The sequence below is a fragment of the Cibotium barometz genome, chromosome 48 (assembly GCF_041138505.1).
Source record: "Cibotium barometz isolate CiBa-2024 chromosome 48, ASM4113850v1, whole genome shotgun sequence".
In the NCBI taxonomy this organism is placed as follows: Eukaryota; Viridiplantae; Streptophyta; class Polypodiopsida; order Cyatheales; family Cibotiaceae; genus Cibotium; species Cibotium barometz.
In genome coordinates this window covers 21,223,524-21,251,391 of record NC_141093.1, presented here as the reverse complement: position 1 = coordinate 21,251,391, position 27,868 = coordinate 21,223,524, and the positions used below count along the sequence as shown (strand labels likewise).

Sequence of the window (27,868 nt, the reverse complement as noted above, 5' to 3'; positions counted from 1 at the left end):
CCCTTTGATCCAACACTCAATAAGATTGGACCAGCCGTTCGGTTAGAAATGTGCTTTAGGGGTCATAGAATTTATAAATCCCCTCCCCTCCCTCCCAAAAAAAAAAAAAAAAAACCACCAAACACAAAAAAACCCAAGAATACAACCCCAAAAAGCACACGCACACTCGGTAGAACGATGAACCGCAAAAAACATGTACACCAAATAACAGATTTTTGTGAAACCAGAAACATCATCTGTAAAACAAGATCCGAGTTTCAAAATAGGACCAAAACCAAGGAGAAGCATCCACAGTCAAGTCAAATGTTGCTTTGCTTATGTGTACATAAATTGCTGCCCCAGTTCAATTGTTGTGCATAGAAGTCCAATATAATGCGTCCAACGGTAATATACTTATACGGATAAATGCTGAAAATATGACCTAACTTAAACAAGATGAAGTCTACCTTGCTGAATCCTCTGTTGCTGTGCAAATCAAAAAGCGGATTCATATGTGTACTGTATGTCTCCAAACGCACTACTTCCAAGCTGAAAAGATATTGATTGCCCCTGAGGAGTTCCTTCTTGTGACTGAGATGATGAAATTCGCATCAAATCAATTGTTTGCTTCACATCCTCAGGGCCTCTGGTATCATGACTCTGAAATGCAGCTAAAAGAGGGTTGCCTTCCAGACTGCTACCCCCATTCAAACCATGCACAAGTGAGCAATCATATTGATTCTTCTCCAAGGAAACCATCCACCCTGCAGGAGGACTGTATGCAGAGGAGTGATCTTGACAATTTGGAACGACCGTTGATAGCATCTTTTCAGTGGTGTAATCGTACCCATTCTGTTGCCCTCCTTGCAGCAATTGTTGTACACCATTATCCCCATTCATGAGCTGATCAATTTCTATGCTTGTCCTACCTAACATGTCTAATGATATTACATTCGGAGCATACAAGCCCCGTGTTTGTGGTGACAGAAGAGAGAGAGCACGCCCAGAGTCTGTGACTCTTGCTACTACTTGAGTAGCCGGTGTGGCTTCAAAGCCTGAGAGCACCCCTGCTCCTGATGATGATGATGCCAAAGTTAGACCATTACCCACTAGACCAACAGACCCTGATAGGTATTGATGAAGTGAAGACTTTTCATTGGCATGACATATGTCAACGGGCATCATCTCTTTTGGACTCTGGAGGAGCAGAAGGGGAAACGTATCATTAGTGTGCTGTGAGAGACCCTTTGAGTGCATCTGCCTGTCTGTACTAGGAGCTTGCACCATGCAGTCATATATTGGCCTGTCTTCAAATCTTGTAGTCCTTGGCCAAGTCCCAGCCAACCTGTAATCGGATGCATTTTGCCACAACGATGACATCCCAGAAAACCTTGGATGATGTAGAAAAGGCCAAACTGCAGAAAAGGTAAAGACGAACATATTATATATACCCATGGGTCAATAAGCACACATAACAAAAACAAAAGCATGATCATAGCTTTTACTCATAATGCTTCAAACCATCCACTGCATCATGAGCTATTGGATTATATTCAGTTTGTCGTGAACCTGGCCGACAGTAGTAAAACAAACCAGCAAGTAGCATTAGTGCATATATATACGTGGGTAGCCAATTCGTCATAATCATCTGCATTTGCTCAGTGCTAGTCTCAGCAGAGCGTTTCTTTGCACAGGCTAGCTAGGAGGTGTTCAACAAGTCATTTGGGCTGTGTTTTCTCAGCTTCTCTTGTACAGAGAATTCAGTTGTAATCGTCCTTTACTTGTACATAACACAGACAGTAGTTTTAGGACACTTTTGTGTGTGCTGTGATTCCGCTGCACTCCTGTATTTCTCTTGCACATCGACACAGGTATTCTACAGTTGGTATCAGAGCCTAGTGAACCTGCAATTCTTTTTCCTTTTCTACCACCTGTGTGATTCCGCTGCACTCTTCTCTATTTCTCTTGCACATAGACATAGGTGTTCTACAGTTGGTGTCGAAGCCTAGTGATTCTGCAATTTTCTGTTCTTTTCCAGAACCTGTGCGCGTTGACTACTTGGATAGGGTAGAGTCCCCTCCCTATCCTCCAAGAGTGGCATGAGTACGGGTTTGGAAAAAGTCATTATTTGAGTTCTTCATGGTATTTGTGGCATAGGTCATCCCCCTTATCCCACCCACTAATCATTATTTGCGTTCTTTATGGTATTTCTGGCATAGGTCATGCCCCTTATCCCACCCACCAATCATTATGGTATTTGTCATGATCCTGTGAAAGTGGAACAGCATAAGTGTGAGCATGGTGATTGGTGAGCAAGATAAATGTAAGGGAAATTTTTAAAGATGCATACTTGGGAGTCCGGACAAAAGAAATATGTGTGGACAGCCCCAAGTATGAATGGGGACCAAGGTTTTTAAGTTTCTAAGGTTAACAAATCTTGGGTGGCCCTTAGAAAGAATAATAAACTTTAAAGGGCCACTAAGATATTTATGGAGGGAGGGCTACTCCACTTTTGGAGTACACGCCTCCTTTCCATCTCTCTCTCTCTCTCTCTCTCTCTCTCTCTCTCTCTCTCTCTCTCTCTCTCGCTTTTTGAGGAGGAGTCGACTGGCTGCGTGGAGAACAGGGTGGAACTGGTCGCCTGCAGGAAGCCGTACACACGTGTGCTGCAGGTACAGTTCTGTATGGACAGCTGGCGCATCACACAGTCGTACACGTGTGCTGCAGGTACTATCTGGCTGCGCTGTGTGGAGAGAGACTGGCCGGCGCATCACACAGGCGGGTACATCTGTCCAGCTGTGCAGGCAGCGCATCAGTCAGGCGGCTGCAGGTACAGTTATGTACGGACAGGTACATGCGGGTACAGTCCGGTCCAGTCCAGCAGTTCAGGCGGTGCATCAGTCAGGCGAACTCTGAACATATCTTTCTCTCTCTCTATCCACTGGCTTATGACTGCTACAAAGTTGTTTCTTCTGGCCCTTTGTGAGAGGAGGGGTATGGCAGTTTGAAGGGTGGAAACAGAGTGGGACAGTGGATTTGTACTTGGGCTGAGTTTGAAGCCATGAACATGGAACAGCCAGATGCATGCTCAAGGCTGCCCTGTTGTATTGTCTTGGTTGATTAAAGGAGACATTCCGGACTGCATACCACCATACATATTCCCTTGCATACTAGGCTGAAAACTAGCTCCAAAATTCCCTGGCATACCCAAGCCTCCCTGAGGATAACCCCAATCATGGATTGGAACACAGAGCCACCACCAAAATAGCCTGAATGCATAGACTGCTGTGGAATAGATGGCTGTCCGAAAAAGGAACTCTGTGAGATTGCACCAAAAGTGTTTTGCATGTTCGGAAACAGGCCAAAAGAAGAATCATGTGGGAAGGCACCACTATTGCCCTGAGGTGGGTGCTTAGAACGCACTTTCTTCTTTTTCTTCTCAAGCTCAGAACGGGATCTCATAAATTCAGCAAACTTCCACTTTGAGTGAGCTACATAAACACATCCATTACCCCTGCCAAACGATTTTTAAACTGAGCATCATCTTCCTCTTTACTAGTCTTCTGGCTGTGTTACATCCTCATATTGTGCATCTTCTGTAGCCTGTTCTCGTGCAAGAGTATCCTTAGATTCATTTCTCTCAAGAGAGGCCTCTTGCTCTTCCTCTTCATCATAAAAATATTCATCTTCTGTGTCTGACATATTGCTGAATTTTTCAACAATGGCTTTCCTCGAGACAACCACGAGCTCACCCCCTTATGAAAGTTGATGATGGGTCCCGACAACGGAACCTTGAAACCGGCCTCTAGTAGAAACCAAACTGCGGTAGACTAGCAGTCACCTATCCAATTGTAGTCCAGACAAATAACAAATGAACAAGAGCTAGAATGCTCCAGAACAAAAAGGAAAATGACACCTGTTGGCCCCAAAGCTTGGAGCCCCTTTCGGTATTTCTTTATTCAAATTCAATGGAATGTTTAACTGAGTACAACAAAGCGAGTCAAGGAAAGTAAACCTGCATGTCCAATCTGGCAACCCTCAAGACCTCTTAGCATAGAGGATTCACATACAGTTGTGTGTCCCACAAAAGCAACACACTGGAAGTGAATGGCCATAGAATCCACATTCTTCTAGACCTTGGCTGAAACCGGCCTCTGATCGAAACTAGAGTGCGGTAGACTAGCAGTCACCCGTCCACTTGTAGTCTAGATGTGAAAACAAAACAGATTGGAGCTAGAGTGCCCAAATCTGAAAACCAAGCAACACCTGTTGGCCCCAAAGCTTGGCGCCCCTTGCGGTATTTCTTTATTCAATTCCAAAAATATGAATGGCTGAGTACAACAAAAATCAGCCAAGAGATTACACCTGTATGTCCATTCTGACGGCCCACAATACCTCTTAGCACAGAGGATCTATGCACACAGATCTGTGTTCCACAATAACACACTGTGCCTCCCTCTGATCAGCCAAGACCACTAAGCAGGGCAGCCATGAGCATACATCTGGCATAACTCAAGTGCATGATACAACATCTCAGCTCATACATACATATGCTGTCCAAACTCTGTCTCGACCCTTGTCAATCTGCCATACCCCTCCTCTCACAAGGGGCCAGATAACTCATATCTGCAACAGACATCAAGCAGTAGAAAGAGAGATCGATGAACAGAAACGGAGCTTACCAAATTCAGCTCGTGAAACAACACTGGAGGAGGCAACGGTACCAATCTGTACTTGCAGGCACTTGTTTCCACAACCCTGCTTCACACATGTGTTTGTACTTGTCTGTACCCTCCTCCTTGTGTTCACTTCTATGCTGTCTTTGAAAGTACAGATCTGAAAAACAGCCCCGTACCCGTCTGTACTACCTTGGGATACGTGCCAAGAGTTGTACTTGCAAGCGCCGCCTGCTGTCTGCACCTGTGCTCGCCTGAATCAGCGCAGCCAGATCTTCCAGCACCTGTCCAATGCCGCCTGCAGCAGCTCTGTTCAGGGCAGCTTGTGTCAGCCCTGTCCGTACACTGTACGGCAGTCGTACAGGGCTGTACGGCCTGTACCTGAACCTGCAGCCACCTGATGATAGTAGCCTGCTATGGCTGCCTCTCTTCCACAGCTCAACGCCGCCTGTACTCAACAGTACCTGCAGTCGTACAGAGTTGTACGGCTGTTGTACGGCCTTCTCCAGCACACAGCACACAGAAAACAGCAGCAAAACAGTCTTCAGCAGCCGCCTCCTCCTTCACAGCGTTTTCCAAGCTTGCGTACATGCGCATGAAGGCTCCACGACTCCTTTTCCCAAAAGCTAGAGAGAGGGGAAGGAGAGAGAAGCACTCACTCCAAAAGCGGAGTGGCCTCCTCCCCATAAAAATCCTTGGGCCCCAAACTTAAAAAGTCCCCTAGGGGCCACTAAGGCCTAGGGGCAACTTTAATAAACATTAAAGTTTAATGTTCTAGTTCCCCCCCTTCACACCTTCACACCTAGGGATGTCTACACATCTTTAAACATTAAACATTAAAGTTTAATGTTCTAGTTCCCCCCCTTCACACCTAGGGATGTCCACACATCTTTAACTCTGTCCGGGCACCCCCCATGTGAATCATAAAATATTCTGACTCTGCAACCACCATGCCCACACTTGTGCTGTTCCATTTTCACACGGCCATGACATACCCCCCTCTTGAAAAATGGCAAGCGTCCTCGATTGCATTCTGGTGATGCATCAAAATATCCAAAGTGAAATATACAATATGGCAAGATCAGTGTCCCAATCTCTCTAAGCCATACACATGTATCAACATTCACTGCAAACCAATGGCATAGTAATAGTCCAAGTTGTATACCACTGTGAACCATACATATCCTCAAAATCTCATGTGACTAGTACACATATATCATAGAAGTCCCATAAACAGATGTACTGTCAGCCTCAGTACCTTCGGGTGAGATAAAAACTGCACCAAGCGACCTCTAGATGTCATCTGAGCCTGTCTGTATCAAGGGAGTGGAGGTGCTACCCCCCTCTTGAGCATCAGGTAATGCTCCAGACCCATGCTCTGCTGAACCTGAATGAGCCACAATAAGAGTCGGCTCTAACTCAAAGGCATCGAGATAAAGCTGCAAAACCTGAGGTGAATCTGTTAAGTGACCTTCCTCCATCCACTTCGCATCCATCGGTGAATAGTTCTTGAACTTCACAAGATAGCGACGGGAAACTTTACCTCGTACCTTCCTTTCTTTATGTGCCAGTATCTGCTCTAGAATCAGAACCTCATCAAGTTCCTCAACTTCCGGCTGAGCCTCATCTGATACATCCTCAGGCACATCCCCACGGAAAGGTCTAAGAAGACTCACGTGAAAAGCATTGTGAATCCTCCAGTGATCTGGTAACTTCAAACGATAGGTTACCTCACCAATCTTTTCCAAAACCTGCAAAGGCCCATAATATCGCATGCTCAACTTAGGGAATAAGCGCTCTTTACCCTTCATTTTCTTGAGTCTAGCCTTTTCAAAACGCAAAAGAACCCAATCACCCAATGCAAACTGTAGATCACGTCTGTGACGGTCTGCGGCTTTCTTTTGCTTCTGCTGAGTTTTTTGGAGTGCCAACTTAACTCTCCGATAAGCTTCACCCAAGCTCTCCACATACTGATCAGCCTCAAAGATCTTATCCTTTGTATGCAAAATGGGCGGTATCTTCTTCCCTCCTTCCACAATCTCAAAAGGCGCCTTGCCTGTCGAGGTATGAACAGTGTTGTTATATGCAAACTCCACCAAAGAAAGATACTTTTCCCATTGTTGCTTGTGCTCTGACACATAACACTTGAGAAGATCCAACACTGTAGAGTTAGCCTCTTCTGACTGACCATCTGTCTGTGGATGAAATGACGATGAAAACTTGAGAGTTGTACCCATGTTGTCAAACAACCCTCTCCAGAACAAACTCGTCATCCGTGGATCACGGTCACTAATGATAGACGTAGGCAAGCCATGATACTTGAAGATGTTCGCCATGAACAACTTCACCATATGATCCACTTTAATTGTCTTCCGCACGGGAATGAAATGTGCCTGCTTACTGAACCTGCATATGATAGTCCAGATGCCATCATTTCCCGTTTGTGTCCGTGGAAGATCAAATACAAAATCCATGGCAATGCTCTCCCAAGGTCTATCCGGAATAGGTAAAGGCTGTAATAACCCTGGTGTCTTCTGACGGTCAAACTTTACCTTCTGACATACGATGCATTGCCTCACAAAGGCATCAACATCTCTTCTCAAGGTTGGCCAATAAAAGAAAGTCTCCACTGCTTTGACCGTGGCGTCAATACCTCTATGACCTGCATACGGTGGAGCATGACTTTCAATCATAACCTTGAGTCGCAATGGCCTGGTAACACACAGTCTGCCATGCATCAATAAAAACCCATCTCTAATTTCCCGATCAGCCCATCTAAACGGAGTTGCTTTCTTCGTCAAAGCATGAAGAGGCGAAGCAATTTCAGCAAAGTGCCGTATGTAACGCCTGTAATAGGAACACAATCCTAGAAAGCTGCGTACATCATGCACGGTCCTCAAAGCTGGCCAATTAAGTATTGCTTCCACCTTTGCTGGATCCATACGGACTCCATGCGCAGACACAATATGCTCCAAGAAATGTATCTCCTGCAAGAAAAACTCACTCTTCTTGCCATTAACAACCAACCTATGGTTTCTGAGTTCTGCAAACACAATGGCCAAATGCCTTCTATGCTCTTCCTCAGTTTGTGAATGCACAATCATATCAAAGAATGTGCCCACAAACTCTCTATGAGGCCTGAAAATCCTGTCCATCATTCTGTTAAATGTGGCAGGCGCATTTGTCAAACCAAAGGGCATAACCAAGAACTCATACAACCCAAACGTGGTTCGGAATGCTGTCTTATGCACATCCTCGGGTCTAATGCGTATCTGATGATACCCACTTTTCAAGTCAATACGACTAAAAACTGTGGAGCCCTGTAAGCGGTCCAAGATGTCATCGATCCTCGGTATGGGGAATCGATTCTTGATGGTATTCTTGTTCAGCGCCCTGTGATCAATACACATGCGCCAAGAACCATCCTTCTTCTGCACTAAGAGCACAGGTGAGCAAAAGGATGATGAGCTAGGCTGTATCAACCCTTTATTCAAAAGCTCCTGCACCTGACTCATAATCTCTTCCTGTTGGGCTGCACTAACACGGTACGGCGGTCTATTCGGTGGAGTACTACCAGGAATCAGATCTATGGCATGATCTTCTGGCCTCTCAGGAGGTAATTCTCCTGGCAATGACTCGGAAAAACAATCTTGAAACCCACATAAGAAATCAGTCCTATCCTTATCTAACATTGACAAATTAGACTTAGACTCATCATCCTGTGCATCCTTTACATAAATCAAGTACGCGGAAAGATGCTTTTTCATTACTGATGAAATCGCCGAAGCGGATACAATAGGAACAGATTCCGCTTTGAGTTTTACATCCAATACATGTTCTTTCCGTCTATGAGCCAGAGTGATTTTCCTATTGTAAGTATCCACCACCGCATGTACCCTGTGGCACCATGGCATCCCCAACAAAACATCACAGCCATCCAAAGGCATGATGAAGAACTCTTCGCTGTCCACATAACCCTGCAAATGAAGCCGAAGCTTCCCAATGATAGGAGTAACGGATTCTGCATACCGTGGACAAGCCATATTAGCCTCATGTAACGGCCCCATCTCCTCTGCGCGAATCCCCAATCGGCCAGCCAAATCTGGTGAAATGAAGTTGGCTCTAGCACCTGTGTCAAAGAAGATCAAAGCATTCTGATCTCTCACTTTGCCCCATGCCCTGCACAACTCTGTAGCTTCACCACCTGGCTGTTCCCCCACAAGATCAGGAACTAAGCATGCAGAAGGCTTTGGTTTCTTTGGCTTGGGCTCTCCTTTACTGTCAGAGTCCTTTTGGGACTTTCTTTTGGGACAATTGAATGACATATGCCCCTCTTCAGTACAGTAAAAACACTTTTGAGAATCTCTCAAAGCCTGTCTTTCCTCAGAAGTCCTCTTGGGCATTGGCAACTTCTTATACTTTGTCTCTGAAGACCCTTTAGCATCACGAGAAGCATGCCCAAATTTTTCAGCTTTCTTGCTTAATTTCTTACTGCCTTTAAACCCAGATGAACCGCCAGTGAGTAACGCATTAGCTGTCATAGCATTTTCAATCATCTGTGACATGTTCGTTACTCGTCTTTATACAATAATCTCGTACCTCTTTGGGCAACCCACAACAATACTTCTCTACCTGCTCAGACAGTGGCACCGCACGATAAGAAGTCACTGGGAGTAGAGCTTCCCAAAACTTCTTGTTATAATCCTCCAAACTATCACACTTTGAAGCATCCAATTTGTGCCATGCGGTCATAACATCCACCTCGAATGTAGATGTGAGCCATACGGAAGAGAAAACCTGTTTAAATTGGACCCATGTAGTGGGCGCTATGCCCTGCAAAAGAAGAGTAGACCACCACTGCAAAGCATTGCCCTTGAGAAAAGTGGCAGCTTTCCTCACCTTAGAGGACTCTGTGTAATTCCCACCAGAAAAAGCAGCATCAAACTGCTGTAAAAAGGTAAGTGCTTTAAGTTTATCCTTGGCCCCACTGAATGTGTCAAACTTCACTGCAGCTCCCCCTTCCTTGTAATCTTTCGCCTTTCCCATAGGCGTTAGATTGTCATATGGAAGTGGTTTCGCGAGATTGCTGCCCCCAACATTCATACCCATCATTGGGTCAACATTTCCCATTCCCACACCAGGCATACCATACATTCCAGCCATGTTTCCAAACATTCCATTATGCATACCTGGCTGCATTCCACCAAACATATTGCCTGGCATCCCAGGTTGCATGTCTCCAAACATATTTCCTTGCATACCGGACTGCATACCACCATACATATTCCCTTGCATGCCAGGCTGAAAATTGGCTCCAAAAGGCCCATACATGCCCATGTCTCCCTGAGGATAACCCCCAGTCATAGATTGGAACACCGAGCCACCACCAAAATAACCTGGATGCATATTCTGCTGAGGAATAGGTGGCTGTCCATAGAAGGAACTCTGAGAGTTTGCACCCTAAGCATGCTGCATATTCGGAAACTGACCAAAAGATGGTTCCTGTGGGATGGCTCCACTATGACCCTCTGGAAGATTCTTTGAACGAACCTTCTTCTTCTTTTTCTCGGGCTCTGTGCAGGGCTCTGTGCGAGATCTCATAAATTCAGCAAATCTCACTCTGTGTGAGCTGCATAAAAGTATCCATAACACTAGCCAAACGATCTTTGAACCGAGCATCATCATCCTCTTTACCATGCACATCTTCTGGCTGTGTTACATCCTCATAAGGCTCAACATCTGCAACCTGTTCTCCAAAAAAAATATCCTCAGATACATCTCTCTCAGGAGAAGTCTCTTGCTCTTCTTCTTCATGATAGAAGTACTCATCCTCTGTATCAGACATGTTTGCTGAATTTTCAACGATGGCTTTCTTCAAAGCAACCACGAGCTCACCCCCTTCAGAAAGTTGATGATTGGTCCCGACGACGGAACCTTGAAACCGGCCTCTGATAGAAACCAGAGTGCGGTAGACTAGCAGTCACCCGTCCACTTGTAGTCTAGATGTGAAAACAAAACAGATTGGAGCTAGAGTGCCCAAATCTGAAAACCAAGCGACACCTGTTGGCCCCAAAGCTTGGCGCCCCTTGCGGTATTTCTTTATTCAATTCCAAAAATATGAATGGCTGAGTACAACAAAAATCAGCCAAGAGATTACACCTGTATGTCCATTCTGACGGCCCACAATACCTCTTAGCACAGAGGATCTATGCACACAGATCTGTGTTCCACAATAACACACTATGCCTCCCTCTGATCAACCAAGACCACTAAGCAGGGCAGCCATGAGCATACATCTGGCATAACTCAAGTGCATGATACAACATCTCAGCTCATACATACATATGCTGTCCAAACTCTGTCTCGACCCTTGTCAATCTGCCATACCCCTCCTCTCACAAGGGGCCAGATAACTCATATCTGCAACAGACATCAAGCAGTAGAAAGAGAGATCGATGAACAGAAACGGAGCTTACCAAATTCAGCTCGTGAAACAACATTGGAGGAGGCAACGGTACCAATCTGTACTTGCAGGCACTTGTTTCCACAACCCTGCTTCACACATGTGTTTGTACTTGTCTGTACCCTCCTCCTTGTGTTCACTTCTATGCTGTCTTTGAAAGTACAGATCTGAAAAACAGCCCCGTACCCGTCTGTACTACCTTGGGATACGTGCCAAGAGTTGTACTTGCAAGCGCCGCCTGCTGTCTGCACCTGTGCTCGCCTGAATCAGTGCAGCCAGATCTGTCCAGCACCTGTCCAACGCCGCCTGCAGCAGCTCTGTTCAGGGCAGCTTGTGTCAGCCCTGTCCGTACGCTGTACGGCAGTCGTACAGGGCTGTACGGCCTGTACCTGAACCTGCAGCCACCTGATGATAGTAGCCTGCTATGGCTGCCTCTCTTCCACAGCTCAACGCCGCCTGTACTCAACAGTACCTGCAGTCGTACTACAGAGTTGTACGGCTGTTGTACGGCCTTCTCCAGCACACAGCACACAGAAAACAGCAGCAAAACAGTCTTCAGCAGCCGCCTCCTCCTTCACAGCGTTTTCCAAGCTTGCGTACATGCGCATGAAGGCTCCACGACTCCTTTTCCCAAAAGCTAGAGAGAGGGGAAGGAGAGAGAAGCACTCACTCCAAAAGCGGAGTGGCCTCCTCTCCATAAAAATCCTTGGGCCCCAAACTTAAAAAGTCCCCTAGGGGCCACTAAGGCCTAGGGGCAACTTTAATAAACATTAAAGTTTAATGTTCTAGTTCCCCCCCTTCACACCTAGGGATGTCCACACATCTTTAACTCTGTCCGGGCACCCCCCATGTGAATCATAAAATATTCTGACTCTGCAACCACCATGCCCACACTTGTGCTGTTCCATTTTCACAGGGCCATGACATTGGCAACTCACACAACTTTACTAACTACAAACTTGTGCAAAAATTGGGTCTTGATACGACACCCAACAATCATACCTATGAGGTACGCCTACCTGCGGGTAGGCAAGTATGGGATCGAAAGGTAGAGATGCTACCAATCCAGATTCAGGACTACAAAGATACTCTGGAATGCTATATTATGCACCTAGAACATGTAAACTTGTTATTAGGGATTGAGTGGTGTAAGACTCTTCAAGTCCAGATAGATTGGTCTAGTCATCTTTTTTCTTTTCAACATAGGAACACCCAGTGTAGTATCTTAGGTGATTGCATACATCCCTCTCAGGGACCTCTTGTAAATACAGTTGATTTTGAAAATATAATGGATTCTTCTTTGTATACCGCTTTCCATTGTATATTGATTCTACTTTCTTCATTTCTCATACCTTCTATGGATGTCAATGAATTAAGTGTATTTGAAAGCAAAGAATTACAAAAGATACTCGATTCATTTCAAGATGTATTTCCTAAGGAACTGCCATCGAGCTTACCATCTGAAAGGACAGTAGATCATCGTATTGACCTGATCCCTGGTGCTCATCCTGTTAGTATTCCACCTTACAAGATGAGCCAAGCTGAGGAAGATAAGTTGGCTAAACAACTCGAAGATTATCTGAGGATAGGCCAGATCCGTCCAAGTAGATCACCTTGGGATGCACCTGTGTTGCTTAGAAGAAAGAAGGACAACACCTACAGAATGTGTATGGATTACAAGAGATTGAACAAGTTGACAATTAAGAACCGTTATCCTCTCTCTAGATCAGATGACCTGATTGACCGGTTAGCAGGAGCAAAATATTTCACGAAGATAGATTTACATACTGGCTATCACCAGATACGTATTCATGAAAGGCATGTCGAAAGAACCGCCTTTCGGACTAGGTATGGCCATTACTCGAGGCTCACGAGGGTAGCTTCATGGCGGTATGGGACGTCACGAAGTAGAGATTGGTCGATACGTCCATCTAGTTAGCTCAGCTCGTGGCTCCGTGGAGGCAGCCAAGTCTTGTGGGTTTGCCCACGGCTGTCGAGGTTGGGAGGTGAGCCAGGCCTGCACCCCCTTCTTGTTTGTTTGTTTTGTTTGCAGGTTTCGAGTCTCATGTCAGGAGCGTTCTACGAGGAGATGAAGTGCGTGTGTGTGTGTGAAGCTTAAGCTTCAAGTGTGAGAGGGAGTGTGTGTGTGTATTCTTATAGGGAGGGAGGCAAGAGAGAGGCCAAGACCCAAAGCCTCAAAGGCTCAAGGCCTATGGGCCAAGGCTAAAGGCCCACGAAAAGCCCCTCCCCAAACAGCCAAAAAAAAAATGTGACCGTTGCCCAAACATCAACCTGGGCATTCCCGTGCAGTCGTCCCTCACAACCGTCCCCTCCTAGATCTGTCCCCAGAACGCCGTCTCTTGTGAGGGACGCCCAACTGGGAATGTCCGTCCGTCCCCATCCCAAAGTGTTCCCAAGATGGCGCCCCCCCGTCCCCTGTGACTATGGCTTGGTGGCAGGTTCATGGCTTTGAGATAGTCTGCCAATAGCTGTGGATACTCGAGGAAGAATTCTTCATCTAGCCAAACGGCTTCATGGGTCCCTCGATCTTTGAACTTGGTATAAAACTAGCGAAGTCGTCGTCCAGAACCGTGCTTCCAACGATGTAGAAGAATCTGCTTGGGCTCTATCACTTATGCTTCATCAACCATTTTTGGCTATTGCTCTTATGGAACAATCTGCAATAAAGGTCCAATATAAGGCTTTAACTAAGGGACGTGGAAGACATTGTGCATCGTCCAACTGTTTGGTAATCTGAGTTGCATGGCGACATCACTTAACTTCTTGGTGATGGAAAAAGGACCAAAACTCCTAAATGATAACTTTGGACAACGCTTGTCCACTTGCTTGTGTCTTTGCTTCATGATCCTTAAGTATACCCAATCGCTCTCTTTGAAGTTGACATCTCTCCTTGACTTATTTGCATGTCTAGTATAAGTCTCCTGAGCTTTGGTAAGGCGCTCTTTGACCGACTCAATGATGGCTGAAAATGTTTCTGATGTCTTGTTGGCTTCCAAGGAAGGAGATATCATCCACGTGAGAAAGGATGAAAATCTTCGACCAAAGGCTGCCTCATAAAGAGTTCTACCAACACTTAATGAGTGTGTCATTGAGAATCGCCTCCACCAACGGGAGATGAAGCTCCCACTTTGATTACTGATCATGGTAGTATGCTTTAAGCACATCGAAATCCAACTGGTTGTAAATCTTTGTTTGGCCATCGGTCTAAGGATGAAATGCGCTGGACAATTACAGTTTGGTATCAAAGTTGTCGAACAAAGCTTACTAGAAGTGAGATGTAAACTTCAGATCCCGATCTTAAGTAATGGTATGTGGCAAACCGCACCTGGATACCAATGTCAGAGAAAGAGCCGGGCTATTTCTTCTATTGTGGCTATTTGTTTGCATGGTAGAAGCATACAAAATTTATTGAATTTGTGTCATACACTAAGTATTTCGAGATACAATAGATGCGTAAAGTGGTCCAACGAAATCCATCAAATTGTCATGAGAAGGACCCTCAAGAACAGGTAATGGCTGAAGCAACCCTGCCTGTTTGGTGTGAGATACTTTCAGTTTCTAACATATGGGACATGCGAAAACTGTTGCATACATCCCTACGCATCTTCAACCAATAAAATGATCTTTCTAACTTCTCCAAAGTATCGTTATCCCACTATGACCACCAACAAGTGAATCATGAACATCATTCAAGTTGGAGGACTGGTGCTTTGGAAGGTCTTTGTGACTGAAACCTTTTGTCTTCTAGTCTTTCACTTCCTTGAGTAAATGTGTCAATGGTGCTGCAAGATTAGAAAACCGATTCATATGCGAGCTATACGCTTAGCAAAGGCCCACGAAGGATCATATCTCCTGGGCCGTCTTCAAAACGTCCCAATCAAGGATTGCCTTTATCTTTTTCAGGGTCAAGGTGAATTCCGTTGGAACCGATCACGTAGCCCACCTATTAGACTTCTTGAACTCCAAGTATGCTCTTCTTCGCATTGATGTAGAGTTCGCTATCTCGCAAAATCTACGAGACCTTCTACACATCCTTCTCGTGCTGTTCTACAGTGGCAAAAAAAATAAGAATGTCATCCAAAAAAATAAAGACATTTACCGAGACGAGTATGGCGAAGACTCGAGACATCATCTTGTTCAAGGTAGCTAGTGCATTGGTTAAACCAAAAGGCATGACCACAAACTCATAATGACCTCGTTCTGTTCGAAAGGCCATCATTTCAGCAATCTTTTTGTACCATATTGAATACAAAAAACCCTAACACCAATCTCTCTCTTCTTCTCTCTCCTATCTTAATCATGTCTAAATCAACTTAATCAAGCTTAGGACTATGGATCAATATAGCAAAGGCTTCCGCGCATGCAATATTGGTATCAAAGCATTCAAGCTCACCTACTAAGCATAGTCCCAAGGAAGGTGCGCAGATCCAACAAGAGAATGCAGCATGGTATCAAATGGAGTGGTCTGCAATAGGCGAAGCTAGAGGAAGCATTCCCTATGGATATATACACAAAAACAGTACATCATTAAGCTCTCAAATCAAATCCAAAGGCCTAGCAACAAGCATGGTCAATTCCGACAGGTGACCCACCATTGTGTTAAGGATAAGGGGTAACAAGCATGGGGACATCAATGGAACAGATGATCAGTTCTTCAACAAGACTTGTAAGTGGAGATCAAAAGTGGAAGGTGACCAGACAAAAATATCAAAGTCAATGTCAAAGTCAAAAGTACAAGTTTAAGTTCAATGTTCCATGCACGAAGGATGGCAGAGTGTCCACCCCGTCATCAAGTTTAACAAGAGGGGATGTCAACTGCAGCCCATGCCATGGCTAATCCTCAACATGAATAGCATTAATCCTTGATTGATCCATCAGTTAGGAGCATTACCATCAGCAATAGCACCATCAATATCATCATCATCATCATCATCAAGGTCACCATCAACAACATAAGCATCATCATGGAGGGTTTAGGGAGCCAATCAGCAACCGTATAGACCCTTAGGCAAGGGTCGGCAACCAACCAAGGTCCCTAGAAGCAGGCGGGGCAGCACCCTGTTGAAGACCAACAATGTGTGGACAAGCATTGAGTAAAGCACAACTTTTAATGGCATTTTACGCCTAAATTCATGTCCAAGACCTAGCCGACAACATCTGTTGTTGCTGGCCAACTAGCTTCTCCAACACATATATAAGAGCATCAAGTCATAATTCAGCAGTCATTCAAATTACTTCATTCATCCTCAAAGTCAGTAGAAGCGTATGTAGGGACCAAAGATCACCCCTTGGGGTTAACCAATGGCCTAAGCCATGTACAAGCATTTCACCAACCTTTTTGTACCATATTAAATACAAAAAACCCTGACACCAAGCTCTCTTCTTCTCTCTCCTATGTCTTAATCATGTTTAAATCAACATCATGTTCTTAATCAAGCTTAGGGTTGTGGATCAATACAACAAAGGCTTCCACACATGCAACATATGTACTTAGAACCAGTACATCATTAGTTCTTAGATCAGTTCCAAAGGCCTAGCAACAGGCATGATCAGTTCCACCAAGTGACCCGCTGCTGTGTTAAGAGAAAGGGATAGGCCAGCAGATCTTGATAAGCATTGAAGTAAGCATATAATTTAAAAGATTATTTTTGTCCAAAGCTGGCCACAACAGTGACCAGCACCTTCAGCATATATATAAGCATAAGTCAGCATTTGCATCAATTATGAATCACCTTTTGAAGAAGTAGAAGTCATCATTAGCATGTAGAAGGCTAGAGGTCACCCCTAAAGGGTAGAACAAGGGCTTGAAGATGTACAAACATTCATGTCACCTTTTTGTACCATAATACAAGAAAACCCTAACACCAACTCTCTCTCTCTCTTCTCTCTTCTGTCTTAATCATGTTTAATCAGCATCTTGTTCTTAATCAAGCTTAGGGGGCTGTGGATCAATACAGTACGGCTTCCGCGCATGCAACATTTGGAGCATCCCAATGCAAAGTACTTCCATTGGATAGAGAAATCATATCTATGAAACGATTAATGCCCAAAATCATCTAAATGTCCATAGCCTCCTCCATGTGCCACGAAGAAAGAAATCGGCATATAAAAAAGTTAGCATTTTATTAATCCATGTGTCTTATAGGCTTTGTTTGTAGGTAGAGGGGATTATGTATTATGATGATGTTTAAGCCCTCATGTATTTATATTCTAGCATCTTTCTCCTTGAAAAACTGTCAGCCAACCCTTTACCCAAGTAGCAATTGCACCATGCTTTCCAGCAGATGTGCGAGTTTGAACTCCAATACCTAAATATAATATATAATTCCTAACAAAAAGAAAGGTGGGCAACTCTCAAGTAGAAAATTGAAATTTTGATTAGTTTCATGAAGAGCTTTGTGTTTTGTTACTCAGCTTGAAAGAGAAATAAAGTGAATGTGTTCCATAGTATACATAGCACATGGCAATGCAATTTACTAAGTTAAGAAAATCATGTAAACATGGCGTAGCCAAAGCTTCTTTTGCCTTGATTCAAAGTAAGCAAGCAAACAAGAGCCTTTTTACGCACGGCATTCAATTCACTGCAAACATGCAAGCACAAGATATAAAATAGCTACACATTAGCATACAAGATTAACCAGGATCATTACCTTGATAACTACTTTGCAATCTAGCATGCAATGCCAAGGGGTCAGGTTGTGGCTTTCTACGACGCTCATTGTGACCAGCAAGTCGCCTCCTACAACTTCTCTTTGATTCATCGAACTCGGGTAGCAAATGGAATCTATCAAGGAGACAAAACAAGGCATTTAAATGCAGCATGTGTGACAAAGCCAAGGAAAATTTTGGATCAAAAAAGGTCGATCTTTCAAATCAATAATAAAGCCGGAAATTCTTTCACCTCTGATTTTTATTCCACCTTAGCTAGCTGCCTAAGCATGCAAACAACGCTAATCGAATAGCCACTGCAGGAGAGAGGGTAAACAGTTGATTTTCCCCTAGGTTGACAAAACATATATGTCACTCTTTCTAACTGGTACCCATGTTTTGAAAAAAATGATTTGCATCAAACACTTTCCAGATTTTTGAATTGTCAATGAATTTTTGAGAGACTTCTAAAAGATGAGGAGGAGGAGATTCCCCCCCCCGCCCCCCCCCCCCCTCCCTCTCCATGGCAGGTCAGGCTGTCATCCTGCTCTAGGACCAAGATAAATTCCCCTATTGAGATCCCTTTTGGACCTTGCAAGTTGTCACATGCTTAGTCCCTGCTCTGGTGCTGACCATGGTAGCAAAAGCTGTCCAAAAAGCTTTTCCAAAGTCGTTATGCTTTGGTGTCCACACCCTGCCTCCTGTTCCCAGCCTATCACTTGATCAGCCCGTTATCCTCATGGACTTAGAGCCCTTTACAGGCGTGCATCGAATATACCATGTGCATCCCTATGGTATTCTTTGCTGTTTACAAAACAGCCCAGCAGTCTTAAAGAAGCTCAAGTGATAGAAAACTGGATTCTAAGCAGATCAGAGCTCTGATACCATGTTATTTACTGAAAAATAATAGAGAATGATAGTCAAAAGACTTGCACTCACTGTCATATGCATCACCCCCTGACAAGGGCGCATGGATCAATCATCAGACCCTACCGAAGAGGAATTAAGGTTAGGGTTCAGTAGACAACTCACCATCTGAGAGCTCAGATGGATACAGGGACAGAGAGAAGCCTCGTCATAGAAAAAGAGGCCAGCTCAAGTGACCTGTCTATCCCATCAAACAGTTGGTATCATCGTGTGAGGATTGATCTAGATGGTATCCAAAAGACTGCCTTTTTGAAGTCTTAGGTCTGTTTAAATCCCTGGTGTGTCATTTAAGTTGGCCAATACCTCTTGATCTTTTGACATCATAATGTCTCAGATTCATCAACCCTGCAATGAAATTCCTTTTTTTTACTTGGAAAAAAAACCCTCCAGTGGTTATACATGCAGAGTACCTGTAAAGAACACCAACGTTGCAAGACAATCACCCATGTTGGGAATAAACTTTTAGGGGATATAAAAGAAGGTCCCTCCCTGGCATTTGGAGGAAGTCACCAAACAGCACAACAGAAGAACAAGCTCTCGCCCTTAACTCAGAGGAACATCCCTATACTAAGCAGCAGCACTGGAGTCTGCCCTCGCTGTCCATGGAGGGAGTGAACAAGATTAATCCTAATCACATTCAAGATACTTGCGAGGAGGCCTGGTGTCCCTCAGTGCTCTCTGCGCATCTCACCCATTGAAAATGAAGACCGAAATCCTGTGAATCGTCTTCTACAGAGCATCATATGGACAAGTAAAATTTGGTACATCTCACTTGGGGTCACAACTGGTATCGAGAGATGGGAAGAGCCCAAGTAGTAACTAACGCCCTTAAAATATACCACCAACACATCTCCATGACCCAAGCAATGAAGTCCTAGATGATGAAGAAGGTGGTAAACTGCTATGACATCTAAGGAAGAGGAGTTGGTCCATCCTTTGTCAAACCTATTGGGTAGCCTAGCAGTCCAATATGGCAATGCCACAATGCCACGATGCCTCAACCGCATATCATAATGACTGGAGGTCTACTGGACCACTAGGGCTTGTTTGTTCGATCGGACATGTGAGCTCCTACAGAGAAACCTTCCATTGCTCTTGATAGGTGTCTCTTCCCTTTTTGGCATCATACATAGTGGCCTTCAAACAGGACTTTCACTGGCAAGGTTAGGACACGCTTGGGCTGGCTGGCCTCCCCAGCCCCTCCCCAGTTTCTTCCCCAAGGAGGGCAGCAGCTTGTGAAAGCCATCCAACCATTATAATACTCAGTAGCTCTGATAGATCAGCTTGCACATTCTGCAAAGTCTTCCACGGGTGTTGCCAGGTCCTTACAGTCACTGAACCAGTGGAATGCTGCATCATGACCAAACAATTCATGATTTTGCCAAACAGGAGGATCCAGACTGGCAATGCCACACTGGACCCTCTTACTACTTGACAATCTTGAAAGTATTATAACTCATCTAGTGGATAGATAGATTGGAAGGTGTTTCTTTACGTGCGTTAGTTTCTCCATGTGGTGCGTTGCACATCATCTATTACAATTTTCTATTTTGTACGTCTGAGTTTTGACCTCCTCCCAGCCTCTCTAAGGGCGTGTAGATGTCAAATTGTCTAATAATACATCCCTGTAGAACAGAAATATGATGCTGGTCTAGCTTGATCCATGTCAAGCATTTTTTATGCACAATATGTGTATGGATCGAAATTAGAAATAAACAAGAGACGAGGATAATCACTTAAAAACTGCCCCAATACCTGCTGCACTGTTGGCAAAAGCGTTGTTCTTGATTTGCAACTGTTACTTTTCCTGCTTTAGAATGTGGTTCACATACTTTGTGCCTGCGATGGTAGTCTTTGGCCGAGGTGAGATCTGTTTTGCATCCTTCGACTTGGCAGCGGGGTGCTTGCATTCCAGCTGCCCTAGGTTTCTTTGGAGCAGGGTTCGGCTTTTGAGTTGCCTTGGTTCCAGTGGCACCTGTAGCATCTTGGAAGTACGTCCGCTTTCCCAAATGCAGACCGATTAGAGAGTCACCAGAGCCAGCTGAGGCTGTGGCGGTGCTGCTGTGCTGCTCCTCCATGGATTGCGCTCCACCAGTTCCATCTTTGATGTCGTCAGCAGTTTTTCCTGCAGGCATTGAAGGCCTTTTCTGCTGCTCAGACTGAGTTGAACTCTTATCCTCGTCATGCTTTGCCGGAATAAGGTTGCCCACCATCTGTTTAGAGCTTGTTGCTGTCTGCTGCTGATTGTAACCATGACTTCTCAGCTCTAGAAGACCTGCATGTCTGTCATCAATTCTTTCCCAGTTATCACAAACTCTCTTGGGTGCTATGTTTCCTGGATTCTGATCTGGGCATGAGTCATTCCAACCGACAGTGAAGGGTTGATTGCCCATGCGATCGGTAACGAGGGGTAGGGGAGGGGGCTCCAAAGAGGGAAAGACAGTCTCTGCACCGTCAGGGGCACTAACCAGAGCTCCATGTATGTGTGAAGAAGCAGGGCCCATGCTGGAGGAAATGGGGCAGGCAAGTGTATTAAGAGGGTCTCCATGCTGCGCTAAGCATCGCCTGTCTGCGGCCACGGGAGTGGTACAAGGGTTTTCGGGCTGCTTCCAAAACTGGCCACCATGATTTTGAAGAAGGACTGCACCAGTGTCCCAGTTCCAGGGGGAGACATTAGGGTTCCAGGCCATGCATAATCTCCAGCTTCAACAGAGGATCATGTGGATTATTTCAGTGGGGGGAACAAGGGTAAACCTGGTGGGCAAAGCGCTAATCAAAGGATTAAAAGACTGCACTAATGCACTTAACGCAAGCTTGACTGTATTTGGCCAAGCCAAGCGCTTTCTGTGCCCCCACAGGGAAGGGGGAAAAAAAAAACTGAGCTTGAGACACGTTGCCCAATCAGATGTCGCCACGCTTCAGCGCGAAGCTCGAGTCACTGCTTGTCTGAAATCCGACATGGCACTGCAAAAGACTACGGAGCCCGTCTTTTCACCGCCAGCTGGATCCCACGTCATAGACGGAAATAACTCTCCTTCTGACACCTGGCACGTGGACAGCCAGCCGGTACGCCCACCCCCCGTCATCACTCCAGCGGCCGCACCATAATTTCTAAGAGAAATATACATACACATAGAAAATATTTTTCTCAACAATTCAAAAAAAACATTAGGTTTTTGTTTGAAAATTTTGCAGATATTTTGTATTCGATCTGGTTTACACTTTTTTTTAATATAACTTCGCGCTTTTTTTATTATCTTTTAAAGAAAATTTGCAGATTTTTTTGAGCTTCACTACCACTAAAATGCCTTAATTTTTGGAGATTTTCCGAAATTAAGAAAATAAAACTCAAAAGCAAAAACAACAATGTTTGAGGTCCATTTTATGCCAGTTTTCTCAGAAAAATTCGAGATTTTTTTTAACGAGCGTTCTCAATTTTTTAAGAGCGTTTCCATCTTTTAGATCTGCAAGCAAAAAATTTTAAGAAAAAACAGTAATTTAGAGAAAAGTGTAAACCTGAGTAATTGGGGAAAAATCGGAAATTTCAAGGGTTTTTTTTCCCCCTTTGCAAAAATCACCACCTCTGAAATTTGAAGGTTTTGCTTATTAAATTTCGAGGTTTTAATTTTTGGAGGGCATTTTTGAGGGTTAAAAAATCGCAAATTATCCGGGTCGTTTTCTTTATTTTATTTTTTTTAAAGGTGGAGTCCTGGTCGCACTTGCCGCTTGTACTTTTAAATTTTTAAAAATTATACAAATTCGAGTAGATTCCGTATCTACTTTGTTGGGGCCTTTGCAAGTTCCAACCCACTATTTAACCATTTGAATTTGGCTAACCAGAGTTAACCACGGTTGGCACCAATTTTATATTCACCTTGTCCAATCCTTCCCCCCCTTTTTCTTAATTTCATTTCATTATCCAGCCATCACCTTGTACTACATTAATGTGACATTTCAAGCGTCAACTACTTTATTAATAACTCTACCTTAACAATTTTTTCATTCACAAGCTTTTGCAAAGATAAGGGGCCCTAGCCCTTGTAAAAATAACCTTTTACCATGGATATTTTAGTAAAGGATTACTTTAATTAATCAAGGGCAATCTAAGCTTGCTTTTTTTACTTTAGGGTACATTTCCTTTCCACACAGGCAACTCTACCCTTTTGAGGGCTTTAGGCTATTGTTGTTGGACGTGAGATCAAATCTTCTTCTTTTTTATCTTTGTGCTGGTGTGCGTGTGTGCTTTGTTGTGCCGCTGTCAACAGCCAACAAATTTTGAACCCAGCACCTCATGCATGGGACTTCAACACCTTACCACTAGGCTGAGTCTCCATTGGCAACGCAAGATCAAATCTTAACTCAACCCTCCTCTCCACCCCAACAAAGGGTGGAATTAAGAGTGTGTTGGGTAAGATCATGGCAATGTATTTGTAAAAATCTCTACCCTTTTGGCCTACTAGCCCTCCCCTCCCCAAGCTCTCCCAAGGACCTTTAACACTCGGAACTTCACCATCACATGTGCATTGTGGATAGCTCAAAACTGAAAGATAGAAAGAGAGAAAATCACATCACATGTGGATAACTCAAAGGAAAGAGAGAAAGAGATAGAGATAGATTAAGAGAGAAAAAGAGATGTTTTCACCCCACGTATCCTTGGTGTTGTTATTTGTGCATGCAAAAGTTTTCATTCTAGACAAAACCTTACCAAGGAGTGAATCCCTCACTATGAAAACCTCAAGGAGCTCAATGGATACTGAGATATAGCCAATGTTTAAGAAGAATCTATTTGTTTATCTTTTGCCCTTTTACATGAATTCAATACACATTATTTAATTTACTCTCATGTTGCTTGGGTTTTTTGGAAAACCCAACTCCTATAAAACATACAGCCCAATATGTGCCCCTTAGATGATCCATTAAACGAACGAGATTGTGAAAACCATAACTAATGCTAATAGCAAGAAAGGCGTACCCATGTAGCACCCATGCAACTGCTATTTAGGCCGACTCTCTCTCTCTCTCTCTCTCTCTCTCTCTCTCTCTCTCTCTCTCTCTCTCTCTCTCTCTCTCTCTCTCTCTCTCTCTCTCTCTCTCTCTCTCTCTCTCTCTCTCTCTCTCTCTCTCTCTCTCTCTCTCTCGTAGAACAATGTAGGACAACCATGCGGAAATGGGAGAGGGGTGGGGGCAATTCTCTTGCACACATAGTGACGAGGGAGGCATGGGATCCTCTCTACTCCCAAGACTCTACTCCCAAGATCCTCTCTTTATCTCTATGTCTTTATATGTATATAATGTTTGCAGCATACTCTATTTATCTCTATGTCTTAATATGTATAGGATGTTGTTGCAACATACCCTCTTGATCTCTATGTCTTGATATGTATAGAACGTTGTTTGCAACATACTCTCTTTGTAGGGGTAGAGACTTTGCCTCTCTCATGCACGGGATTGTGTAGCAGTAGAAGGTGCGGCACATGGCACTAAAGTATAACCTTCGGGTTTAATAAAAACATAAGGCCTTAGTTCAATTGAATGGTTGCCTCAAGCTGCCATTTGAATCATACAACCACTACAAGGTATGGAATATATCGATTCCTTTATAAGTTTTGAGGTGATAATGAAATCTAGAGGAAAAACAACCCACCTTCCAAAAAAATTAGTTTTAAAATCAAGATTGGCAAGTGCATGGAAATTTTTTTGTCAAACTAGTTATAAACCTTTTTTATTAATTCGTTGAGATGTTTATTTTTTTATGAATCAATAGTACATAAGTAATGAAAAGACAAGGCAATGAAGTATCTTTTCCTTGATGATGTTAAGGAAGCTAAGGGGTGTTTACATCTTTGTATATCTACATGTATCTTTAAATATTATTTAGAACTAAAACACTTGATCAATGAGATTGATGGTTTCAAGGAAAAAACTTTATTTGAATCATTTTTTTTCTCATCTTCTAAGATTCAATAAGTTGAAGGATTTTGATTCTTAAGTATTATAAGATCCAATAAGTTGAATGATTTTTATGGAACTGCATTGATGTACAAAAGCCCTGAACTTTTTTTTCTTTTGGGTTTACAAGAGTGACTCTCTAATTATGATGTTTCTCAAAGCATTGAACTTTTTCCTTCTTTTGTCTTTGCAAGAGGGGCTCACTAGATACATTATTCATGATATCTCCATACATAATCAATTATGTTTCAAATTTTAATCACATAAGTCTTCCTTAAACATGCAAAGTTAGTTATCCTTAGAACAACATACTATCAATTCCCATCACAATTTCTTTTTATGGGTCATCTTAAAAGATGTGGTCACAAGTACAATATTCCACAAATGACTTCTAAGCTAAGCATACAAGATTGATCCATAGTTCTCTATTTTCAATCATTTGTCTGACTTAAAGGATATATTGTTAGGATGATAATTTTAAGGGACCCTAGACCACAAATTATGTATAGGGTCCCTCATTATATTGCTAGTAATAGATGCTAATTCAAAATTCTAAAACTTAATTTTAATTTCTAGTAAGAAACTTAATTAAGAACAAATTCAAGTACATATAAGATCAAGAAATGTAAATATGATAAGGAAAGAAACTCAATTCAAGTACATATAAGATTAAGAGATGTAAATATGATAAGGAAATTGTGCAATGGTGCTTTCTCGCAAGTTAACCTAATTAGATATTATGCTTAAAAGAACATTTTATTGGTTCTTACAAAAAAACTGGCGCGAAGAAGTTGGTCACTAGTCAAAAGACATGATTTGCTTAAAAAGACTAGTGAAGAAGTTAGCCACTAGTCAAAAGAGAAGTTGGTGGTTAGTTAATAAACATGATGGTGACTTCTAGCATTTTCGCCTATAGGGATATTATACTTTAAGGAGCATTTTAATGGTTTGTAGATCAAACGAGTAAAGAAGTTGGTGGCTAGTTAATAAACATGATTCAATGTAGTTGCTAACAAATGTAGTATTTTTAGATTTTTGTGTACTTCTGTGAGCACAATTTCACACAAGAATTGTCATCGCATTGGTTAGAGTCCCCATTGTACGTATGTAATTTTTTGTGGGAGTGTTAGTACTAAAGAATGCATCAACTATCTAATGCACTAGAAAAGTTGAAAGTTTTGGAGGCATTACACTTGTGCATTAGCTATGATGTAAGATTTATCCCACATGCACAAAAAGCAACATGGACCTACACTCATTTTGGGTTCCACATTTTTAATGGCAATGACATTGTCTGGGCAACATGCCCCTCACCTAAAGATTACTCCTCCTAGTTTGTGTGGGCTTTCCTCCTCATGTTGTTAAATGCTTTAGTGTTCACAAAAAACTTGCAAACTATATAATGTATTTGCAACATTCTCACTTATATTTGCATAACATATTTTTTGAGCTACTAAAAATCACAAAATTTAAGGTAAATTTTTAATGCATTGTCTTAAAGATATACATGTGTTCAAAAATACCTTTTCTTCAAGATTTATAGGTGTTCAAAAAATACATATAAAGTTTTCTAGTTCTTTAAGAAAAATCTTTTTGTTGGACACTACAGTGCTCATCCCAAGCCTTTTGACATAATGTTCAAGCCATGTTCACCTTGCCCTCCTTAACATTTGCTGTAGGAGATTGTCATCTATCCATGAGCTATACATGGCAATTTCTCCACATGCATGCTAGCATTGTGGATGTTACCTCAAACAGGAAGGAAGGATATGTGTGCTTATTGTTTCACTTCATTATTAGGCCCAATTTTTAAAGTGGCCCTATTATGGATTGGCAATTACGGGGGTGGTAGACCTTACATGTGGGTTTCTCAAATGTGAATGGGTCCACGTGTGGTTGTTTGACACTTATCTTAGGTGGTTCAAAAGGAAGGACCCATGTGAGGTTGTTTAACACTTATCTTAGGTGGTTCAAAAGGAAGGTCCCATGTGAGGTTGTTCAATACTCGTCGTAGGTGACTTGAAAAGGAAAAGGTAAGGTTCAGATGTTTAAAGCCTTCATGTTGAAAAGACATTCTAAATTTTATATATTTGGATGGGGTTTGTAAATAGATTCTAGACCACATGAATTGTATCCAATTGATGTAAAAAAAAGGATATACATGTCTTTATTTTAAATCTTAGAATAAATGTTGGCATATTATTATAAGAGGGGTGAATAAGTTGGTAGGGTTGCTCCTTCACATAAGTGGTCTCAATGGGGATGTGCTAGTTATACAAAAAAGATTTGTAGTTTTGCAAGGTATGCCATTCTTGAAGATTTATTTTTGATGAAGAAGTTTTTATTTTGATGAAGAAGTTTCGCCAATTTATAAGGTTATTAGTTTTAAGTAGGTAGATCCCTAATATGGAAACAAAGAATATTAGGGATACAAAGAAGAAAATGTATTATAATGCATCGTGAATGTTAGTGAGAAGTTCCATCACTGGGTGGCATGTTGGCATGCAACAAGATTGGGAGTGGTGTTTGTGGGAACAGTAGGTTCAGATTAGTTATGTTTCTTGGCAAGGAAAAACTAGAATTTTCCAATTTAAGTGTTGGAAAAAGTTGTACTTTTTCATTCATCTTTACTTTAGAATATGGTAGGACTTAAGAGCATCCATATAGACTTTATAAACCATGATTGGGATCGCCCATTTTCTTACTATACTAGAAGGAGATTTTTTGCTTCTCTTAATTGGATAAAATTAACCCTAGTTCTAGATGATTAAAAATTTACTAGAGGGAAAAAATGGTGGGCTCAATCCAAGGCATAATTATCTAGAAATGGTACACAATTGTAGCCGTTCGATTGTAATTTTAAACCTTGAAATAAACACCTTTGATTGATCCCAAAATGAGGTGACCTGAATGACCCTATCTCCAAGACAAGCATATGCATGGCCGTGTGCCGTTTTTTGCACTTTTCCATTCCTCCTGCATGTGCAAGTGGCTGAAATAGAAGGTAATATAGAAGCTGGAGGCCTCACTTTTTGTAACACAACCAACACATGAAGGTGAAGGTTAAGCCAACTTTGGAGTGGCTGAAATATAAGGTAATATAGAAGTGGTTGTGTTGTGTCGTGTTACAAAAAGTGAGGCCTCCTACCCTTTATATAAGGTCCACCAAGGGCTAGGGTTGGGCCAACCTAGATCCCTTTTCCAC

At 42.9% G+C, this 27,868-nt stretch overlaps 1 protein-coding gene across 1 annotated transcript; it reads right to left on the bottom strand.

Moving 5' to 3' along the window:
- Positions 1-238: 238 nt before the first annotated feature.
- Positions 239-21,538, bottom strand: LOC147610949 (uncharacterized). Its single transcript, XM_086785617.1, has 3 exons — positions 20,470-21,538; positions 17,790-17,923; positions 239-1,394 (listed from the first exon to the last, which is right to left on the bottom strand). Exons 1-3 carry the CDS (start codon positions 21,402-21,404, stop codon positions 475-477), a joined length of 1,989 nt encoding a protein of 662 aa, XP_086641743.1. The 5' UTR covers positions 21,405-21,538; the 3' UTR covers positions 239-474.
- Between the last annotated feature and the right edge of the window lie 6,330 nt (positions 21,539-27,868).

Bases quoted from the DNA above. Each gene is read 5' to 3' on its own strand.
- LOC147610949 (XM_086785617.1), bottom strand. From the start codon at position 21,404: ATGGCCTGGAACCCTAATGTCTCCCCCTGGAACTGGGACACTGGTGCA. The intron at 17,924-20,469 runs GTATTGGGGCAG...TCTCCTTGATAG, and splicing joins TTTTGCCAACAGTGCAGCAG to ATTCCATTTGCTACCCGAGT. The intron at 1,395-17,789 runs GTAATGATCCTG...CCTTTTCTGCAG, and splicing joins ATTGCAAAGTAGTTATCAAG to TTTGGCCTTTTCTACATCAT.